The 9,697-nt window shown below is 34.0% G+C and overlaps 1 protein-coding gene across 4 annotated transcripts in view; it reads left to right on the top strand.

Moving 5' to 3' along the window:
• The window catches only part of LOC111630790 (hydroxylysine kinase-like), a 36,843-nt gene extending 27,698 nt beyond the window's left edge, over positions 1–9,145 (top strand). For 3 of the 4 annotated variants that reach the window (XM_023374946.1, XM_023374949.1, XM_023374947.1), the window contains one exon: positions 6,905–8,100. In XM_023374946.1, coding sequence (XP_023230714.1) covers positions 6,905–7,114 — 210 coding nt within the window. In that variant the 3' untranslated portion in view covers positions 7,115–8,100. Of the gene's footprint in view, positions 1–6,904; positions 8,101–8,137 lie in introns of those variants that run through there. The other variant, XM_023374948.1, reaches the window with a different exon arrangement.
• Positions 9,146–9,697: the final 552 nt, after the last annotated feature.

The raw sequence follows: 9,697 nt of genomic DNA, 5'->3' as shown, positions 1-9,697 counted from the left end.
AATTCGAACATAAAATTCGAATATTGGTTCGATTATAGAACGATTGTAAACGTTCCAGAAACGTTGAAAATAGTTCGTTTGACTTAACGTGAACAGGAGCCGTTCAGAACTAGAATCGGGACTAGGTCTCTAATTAGTCTGGAAACGGGGGACCTAATTCTTGCATTCTGTGAAAACGGGTAAGATTGGCTATAATGTAATTATCTTAATCTTCACTATCGTTACTTTTTAAAAACCCAGCGAAGCGGGTCCTTGCAGCTAGTATATACAGTATATATATAAATGAGAATGTTTTGTTTGCTTGTTCGTTCGCTATACACTTCTAGGCCGTTTAACCAATCGCTACGAAACTCGACAATTACCTGTAACCTAAATAATATTGTACTTGGTATCCTAAAATATGTAATGGATTTTTGTAAATCAGTTAATTCCCATCTACATTAAATTTGCTGATTTACACTTAGCGCCATCTATTGGAAAAAATTTAACAAAATAGTAAACTAAATGTAATTTTTATAAAAATAATATAATTTTAAAATATATACGGGGTGTTTTTTTAAACTGAGGTACTCAGAGACATCTGTAGAGCAATCTAACAGCCGGATTGTTGCCAAATTTGGGATAGTGACTAAGGACAACACAAATATTTACTAACAGTTTGGAGTAAAAAATGTGCCTAGTGAAAATTATGTCGTTTTTCACGCAATGAACGAAATGTTGGTGCAAAGGATTTCATATTGATCGTGATTCGTTAACAGCACGAAAAGCGATACGTATGTCACAAAGGTAATGTCATTTCCGGCAAATGCATCGGTTCAGGGTTTAGTTCGGTTTTATTCGATTAAGGCAAGGCCACACTTAGGCGATCTACCAAGATGAAATGCTTCCCGGGAGGTTTTGTAATGAGAAACTAGCCCCTATTTAAGTATTACTGATGAAGAAAACCTAGAAAACTTCACGTGGCCAGTCAGTTCGCGAGGCACAAACTTATGACCAACTGCTAGTGTTCAATGGTTTTATTTACTCTGACACTAGTGTGCTTCGGTTTTGGGAATCACGTTGATAGTCTAACGTGTAAAATTCTTCGCAAACGAAGATTACGTCCAAAGTCAGACTGGCGAATTTGTTGTAGAAGAATGGGAAAAATCCAAGAAGGCAGCAACTAAGATGTAACGATGATACCACGAAGCTTATGATATGGAAAATTTTTCATTGAAATATGCAAACGGCTTTTTTTTAAATAAAGTGAAATAAAATTTAGGCATTATAATGACCTTGCTGTTATCAGTTATATTGTTAAAATAACGTTTACCTTCACTCGTAATTAATTATCTACGCTTTTGTTCGTTATCATCACACGAAATACTAATGAGTACCAAATTCGCTAAGTGAAGATAAATCGCTTTTTTTATTTCTTCTTTTCTGCATCTAGTGAATGTTTACATGAATCAACCTTAAGTGTGAAATTCGAGTTTCATGAGCAGCGTTTCCAAGCGTATTGCATTTGAAAAGTAATCTTAAAAGTTTTAGTTTGGACTGCAATACGGTTGTGAGCTCAAAGTTATTTACTAGAGAACCCTATCCTTCTGTCGCGGATCTTCAAGAGTAGTTACAATATTTAGACGAATTTACATAGGCGACAAAATTATGGCTTCGGCCTTATATATGTGACAATAACAGCGAGCGAGAAATTTGTCGCGAATCGCTCTTACAGAGAGAAACCATATATGAGCAAGAACTAGAATTTTTCTCTTGCGGGAGAGAAGAGGTCGCTCTCGCAGATAGCGAGCAATTTTTGATTTTTATTTTGGTTTGACGTTCTCGCTTTATATTGCAGTTGCTGATTAGCTCCTTGCCTCCTTTCCGATGCTCGTACGATTCAAAACATGGCTTATTTAGCAGGCGAGAAGAAAACTTTTAAAAGTTTTATTAGTGATAAATAAATTTATTCAGTTACGACTTATCCCGAAAAATAAAACTAGCAATTAGTCATCGAAAAAGAGATAGTAAACATCGTCGTCGATTCATTTAGTTTCTACACTTTCGAAGGAAATTCCGCACTGCATGACATTGCTAGCGAGAGTGAGAAAACAACGTTATAATCTGACGTTATCACATTTTTATGCTGGCTAACATTTCGCGACTGATTCGTGACTGAAAATTCGTTCGTAGCGCTGCATGAAAACTACTAAAAAGGTGAATTAAAAACAAACTTAGAATATATATATTATGATTTTGAAACAGATTGTTGCAGAATGAATGAGATACAAAGAAAAACTAGAATACATCAAAAATTAAAGAACTTTTACATAAACAAGATGAACAAACTAAAAATAAACTGATTATAAAAAATTTTTAAAGACGGAGAATTAGTGTTTTTCACATAGAGGATTAGTGGCAAGCATATTTTGTTGCTATGAGATAGTTTAAATCATATATTTACTGTAATTTACATTTTAGTAAATATACTTTAGCTATTGCGATTAAAAAGAAAGCAAGAGAAAAAATCACTGCAGCTGTTAAACAAATATTTAAAGAAAGAAAGTTGGAAAACGTTCACACTGACAAAGGAGTTGGTAAACTTTAGTTTGAAAATTCTTTCGCCTCTGACGTTAAAATATTTTTAATACTGCGTGGAGATAAAAATGACACTCGTCTTCTTTCATCGCCACACGGTATAAAATATTGCTCAGTTTTCTCAGCCAGTGTGTTAATTAAAGTGCCAATTATGCGCGAATAAAATGAGTTTATCAGGGTAATTAAATAATAATTATTTTAATGTATGAAAAATGGGTTTTCTCACATATGATCCCTTTTGAAAATTGCCACCACACGCCGTTTGTTGTTATGATTACTACGAAGTGTCAAGAAAATGAAATCGGGAGATGAGACGTTCAGATTTCGTAGAAGTCAATATTTTCCCCGATTTATAGAGAATAAGTATAAGAAATTTGACAAAGATCGACCAAAAAGATAAGAACAGAAAGAGACAAATATTCTGTTAAATATTTTGTCATATATATATATATATATATGGTGGCCGTCTCCTACGTTGACATGACTTGGTAGAGTCCGATGTCGTGCGCAGGCAGGAAAAAAGACGAGTACGAGTTAGAGCAAAAAGAAAAAGGAGAGCAACGACGTAGCACGAACGGCCTGTCCTCTTCACGACGACTAATATCCGTTTAAGAATTAGTATCAAGATGATTTGTTTAGTGTCCATCGTTTTGTAATGTGTTCTGTATTGTATTAAAATATACTTCATTATACGTCATAAAAGCTCTTCATATCAGCGGCGGCCTTATCCATTGCGAGGCTCTGGGCGGCAGATCTTTGCGAGGCCCTGGGCGGCAGAACTTTGCGAGGCCCTTGTCCTTTGTGCAAAGTATGTGAATTGAAATAGTAGGCACTTATTAATATATACTGTACTATAAATTAAATTTATTTTATTGTTATAACTAATAGCCAAGGATAAAATAAAAAGTTTTAAATATCAACTTTTTTTACTTGGTTGTTGCGCGAGGCCCCTCCAAGAGCGAGGCCCCGGGCGATTGCCCTGCTCGCCACCCCCTAAGGCCGCCACTGCTTCATATTCTTTCTACACTGTTTGGCGCCCAGCCATCTATAGTCCCCACATTTCTCAGGAGTGGGATTCGAGTGATTTAAATAGTTGTGGATTATCGAAATCATAGTGTTTACTGATTATACTAAAACGTTTAATGACGAACAAAGTGATTTTCGAACTGACTGTGATTCGCCAAAACAAAAAAAAACTTTTGGTTTTGAATTTAAGCGAAAACGTTTGGATACTGTCAACACTCATCTCGGAAACAGCATAAGGGGCACGTAGATTTTTATTTCTCAAAATGATTCTAAAATCTAAATGATATAAAAGAAATAAGCGTTGCATTGAAGAATTGCAAGTTCGATAAAATCAAAACTCTTCATAAATTTATTTTTGATACCGACGGCGATCGGTCAAGCCGAAAGAGAATAAGAAATTTCAATGGATTTACATTTGCTTTAGAAAGGCATGATTTTAATAAGAAATTAAAAAGTATAGAAGGTAACTTTTCCTTGAACGAGCTAATTACGATTTCTAACATTTTAAACATATCTTTCGAAGGCAATAAAGCGAAAGTAGCGAAGAGAATTCTAACTGATTTGTGTGTTTTGGAATCCTTAGCTCAGCATGTCCGACTCGATGTTTCGTCTGGCTCCGAGTTGAAGCGGATGAACCAAATAAAAAAATTGAAGATAAAGGCGAATTTTCAATGCAGTGCGATATGAATAGAAATAAAAAGTCTCGATTCCTCCGTCCAATCTGAACAAAGTAATGCTGTCGCTAGTTCTGTTTTCCATAGTGTTACTATTAATTATTTTGATATCGAAAGTACTATTTCTAAATTTAATGCAGAACCGCACGAGAATGTTATTCATTGGATCGAATGCTTCGAAAATCGAATGCTTCGAAAATACCTTCAAATTATTTAGTTTGTCTGAATTACAAAAGTTCATTTTTGCTAAAAATCCCTTGGTGGTAACGCTTCTTTAATTATAAGAACAGTACCTGAGATTAATTCGTGGCAAAAACTAAAACAAGCTTTGATCGTTGAATTCTCTTTTGAAATTAATTCGGCTAAGGTTGCATGAGCTTTTGAGTAAGCGCACAATGCAGGACTCTGAATCGAATCCGTTCGGGAATATTATATAAAGATGAAAGAGTTGTGTAATTTCGGAAAAATAGATGACGGTGCTTTAATGCATTATGTGATTAAAGGGATTAATGATAAAGATAGAAACAAAACTATTTTATACGGAAGTAAAGACTTGTCGGAATTTAAAGAAAACCTCAAAGGTTATGAAGTAATAAAAAGTGATTCTGTTAAGAGTATAGATCGTTTGCTTTTAATTTCATTTAAAATTTTGTTTCGTATTTTCGTCACAACACCAGAAATTTTACCGACAGTGGATGATACACCATCTGTGGTAATACTGCAGAATTTACTTTAATCGAACTCATAATTTGGTACCAATATCAATAGCTCAATTGCTGATCTTGAGCTCTTCAAACGTATGCACTGCAGCAAGTCTTCTGTGATGGTAAAATCTTCATTAATTCCACGAATAAATACAGCAAGCTGCGATGTATTTCTGATATCTGTACTTTCATCGGCTGCTAAGGAATACCAGATAAATTCTTTAATTTTATCTTTATGTTGAAAGTCCAAATTTTCTGCCAATTCATTTTCTCTGGAAGCAATTGTATTTATAGTCAGGCGTATTTCTTGAATGACTCTTTCTGTGATGGGAATAAAATGTCGGCCACGTCTAGCTAGTTGAATTCAAACTCCGTTGTTCCGTACTGTACGCAACGTTTATTTCTTAATAGATAATCCTAGCTGACTCGGTTTAATGGTGTCTATGAGTGACTATCTAATCACTGTTTGAGAAAAGCCAATGTTTTCGTTTGGATAAACAAGAATTGCTCGTGTTCCAGTAGTAGTGCTGGTTTGTTTCAGAATTGTGTTTGGGTATGATCTTTGTGTTTTTCGTGGCAGCCCTAGTGATACTGGCGTACACCGATTAGTTTATTAAGAGTGTCAACGTCACTATCAGAAGAGCTAAAGATGGAACAGATAGTTTGTCAGCCAGTTCAAATAATTCTTTTGCAGCTTCGCGAATTTTTGAACAGTTATTTCTACATAGCAGTGTTGGCATCTTCTGGTCCCCTATCCAAAATTATGTCCAGCTGCTGGTGTAATTATCTCCAAGAAGCTAACTTACTTAGAGCTAACTAACAAAAAAGTTTTAAACTGACTTAATGTAACAAACAAAAAAATCGAGAAAAATTGTCAAGAACCGCAAAAACTGAAAATACTGCAATGCTAATATCCAATTTGGAAGTAGCCCGTAACTGGAAAAAGGAATGAGCAATTACAAGAAAGTAACAAAACATAACCAATCTTACGTAAAATAAAATCGAACTACCTAATTTAAACCTAATGTAAGAAAAACATGCCCTGAAGAGAAATTTAGTGAAAATATTAGTTTACCCCAACAAAAACAAAAGGAGAAAAACTACTTCTACAAGGACAGAGCAAGATAACCAAATACAAACAAGTTTTTGATAGGCCTAATCCAAACTGCAAATACTTTTTAATCCTATCCTAACGAATTATAATGCTTTTCATTCGTTAGGGTATGTCGTAAAACAAAAACTACCCAACCAAAAATGAAAAACTGAGTAATGATAGACTCTAGAACAATGGTTCTGAATCTTTTTGAAGTCGGAGAACTCTAAATTTTGACATTTTTTCCCGCGAAACACTTAAAATACATCAACAGGAGTGGCAAACATTTTTGAAATGAAGGGCATTTGGTCTAGTAGATGACGACATTTGCGTTTGCTGATTACATTTCCATACCAATATTATTTTACATTGTATTCATTTTACTTTTGCAACAATTTTTTATTGTATGTTTGATATTTTTGCGGAACACTTCAAGTGGCTTCACGGGAGCACCCGTGTTCCACTGACCAAGGATTGAGAATCACGGCTCTAGAATATTAGAAATAATAGCAAACAGAAAAAAAAATATAATGAGAAAAGATCGAAAATCGCAAATCTGACAATATTAAGATCTTCTAAAAGTCACAAATACAGGCAATGATTAGTAGATGATGTGTTGCCTTTAAGCGCTCTACACAAGACGCTTTACGCCGATACAAATCCAACACAACAAAACACCTATTGCGAGCATGTCGATATTAATAATTTTTTCTTCTTTGCAATTATAACGTAAATTAGTAATAAATGGTTGTGAGACGTTTTATCGTTAGAAAAATAGTACTTAACGATTATGAGTAAAGTTTTCAGAAGTTCTATTAATATATTTACAGAACTATCCTGAACATTCATTAAAAGAAAGAAAAACATTATGGAGTTTAACAAGTGTTCCAAAGATACTAGAATATTTATTTTGTATTGAAATAGAGGAAAGACGTTTCCTAATAAAAAATATTGTTAATATGTTTATGGCTATGGTGTTAAATGAAGTTGGAAGTCTACCTTCAGGTAAGGTATTTCTATACAATTTTAAAACAAAGTAAAGCTTTTCCGCGATCAATTTTGTGCGTGTTTATGAAAAATAGGAGCTAAACTTATAAATTGCAAAACTGCTCAATTTATAATTTTATATTTCTTTCCCTTATCCTGGATTATTATTTGTCAATTAAACAAGTGATGTAAGTAACTTAATGTAAATCGAATATAAAATAATATAACAGAGATTGATTAAATTTCCGTAGTAATGACCATTTTATATTATTTTTTCTGAAACGTCTTTTATTCGACAACTAGTTGATACTATTTCTAAAATGATGGCAGATGAATGATAAAAAAGGTAGGTTGTGATATTGTCCTTCCAACTCAAAAATGTCACATCACCTAACCTAATTATAATTTTATCTCTACGTTTTCGTAATCATTAATACTTTTTGAATACTACTTTCTAACAATTGATTATTTACATTCTGCTCTGCGTGTGTCTACAAAGCAATTTTTAATTTTTATCCCGAATTTAGTAGGCCCACTCTGAGTACAGCTGTGCGGTAAGGGATGTGATTTAACATATTCATCAGCACACTCATAAAAATTTCTGAAACAATCCAAAGAAGAATCCGACTTTTTAATCTTACAAAATACTTATAATTACTTTTACTGCTTTGGATGTTTTTCTTGCTTATTTTAGAGAAGGAAAAGTGAGATTTAGTCTCATCAAATGATAGAGTTTGAATGGTTTCCTACAGGATGATAAATTTCACATACTTCACATCAATCTCCTTCTCCCTGTCAGCGACTAGGTCACAGTATAAATAAGCTCTCCTTATTAACGCTCGGAAGGCTGCCATCTTATACGGATATGGATCCATGGATTGGGATGGTATATATAATGGAGCGTGTGTAGGTTTAATATAAACACTTGTGGACAAATGTCCTTTCATAAACCGGATATTAATGTCCAAGAAGTGCACATTCAAGGAACTCTTTTGTTTTAATCTCAATTTAAGTCCATCATCGTTATCATTGATTCTACTCATAAATTCATGCACCCTACTATTATTTCTCCATAGAATAAGGATGTCATCCACATACCTGCTGAAATATACCATATCTTCTTTGAAACTATGAAGAACCCTTCTTTCTATTCTTCTGACAACTAATTCGCAAAGGATTCCTGAGAGGGGACTTCCCATCGGAACCCCTCTTTTTTGTCTGTAGACCTGACCACAAAAGGTGAAGCATGATTCATAGCATACCAGGTTAGCCAGTTCTTCTAGCTCTTGAGTATAAAGAAGCAATTGGGAGTTCTTTATGTACAAGAAATCCAATAACGCATCCACGCAAGACTCAATCCTTACTGAAGGATACATGTTTTCATAATCTAAAAAGGTCGCTACCTCATTAACTAGGCTGAAAACGTTTGTTTTTTAAAATTATATTTATTTCTCGGCAAAAAAGGTGTTTTGTTTCTCTTTATTTAGTTGCTGAGCGCTTTTGATATTATAACTCAATAATAATTGTAAAACAAATTGCATACATTTACAAACATGTTTTGAACAATTATGGTATAGGCCTACTTATAAGTGATAGTTTTGTTGCTAAGATCATCATAAAAATGCTCCAAGCTCCAAATACTTACAAAGTTGCAGTTATTCAATTTACTTAATTTACTGGGCTGCAATTTAAAAAATTGTAGACTTATAAATTTCCCACTGTCGTCTGTTTACTGCCTGTCTTTCCTTAGTCAGGAGTACAGAGTTAGATACTGTACCTGAAAGTCGAGACCAGATATGGAAACCATAGGAGCAGGACACCCGGGATAACGTTACCCGGATACAACTACGTTATTTTAATTTTAAAAAGTTCCATTTAAAGATGTTAGATTGATGACTGGCACGACTCTATTGTTAAAGAATAAGTATGATGTACAGAGGCTAGCCACTACTAATTTTAGGTGGAGAGCATATATTTTAAAGTAAATAAATTACAGATATGATTAAAATTTTCAGCCCGTCATCGTGACAATGACCCAGTAAATAAGTTCTCATATCTTTACTGTAATATTATTTGAATTTCATAATTTGTAATAATCCTAAACTGTACAATAAATTGGAGAGTTTATACAGATATTGCACAAAGTTTTTTGTAACTGTTTGAATTGAATAATATAATTATAAAAAGCTTTTGAAATACTAGTTTAAATGATAATTTTCAAATCAGTGACACAATTTAAAAAACAAAAAAAAAAGAAACTTCTTTAGCAAGAGTTAAACGAAGTTTTGGACGAAAAATTGCTTATGGACGAAAAATTTGGACGAAAGTTTTGGTCGAAAAATTGCTTAGGAAGACAAACTGTAAGACCTGACAAACGTCAGGTCTTACTAACATTAGGCCAACGAGAAAGACAGACCAGGGCCCTTAGTCTCGAGTTTTTCGTGTTGTACTCGAACTGACGTCATCGAACTCGCTCGTGTTACTATGACTCACATAATTGGTAGTCTCGAGTTAGAATCTTCGAGCGAACTCGAAAGGGGAGCGGAAATACGTCATACTCACTAGATGCGTGTGTGGTTAAGCATAATGGGATTATTTACAATGCATCTGGATTTGCGACTATAATGATTCGACCA

Source organism: Centruroides sculpturatus, unplaced genomic scaffold (genome assembly GCF_000671375.1).
Source record: "Centruroides sculpturatus isolate CEXI.00-Female unplaced genomic scaffold, Cexi_2.0 scaffold702, whole genome shotgun sequence".
Lineage (NCBI taxonomy): Eukaryota > Metazoa > Arthropoda > Arachnida > Scorpiones > Buthidae > Centruroides > Centruroides sculpturatus.
Note: the sequence above shows the minus strand (reverse complement) of the source record. Positions and strands in the feature narration are given on the sequence as shown.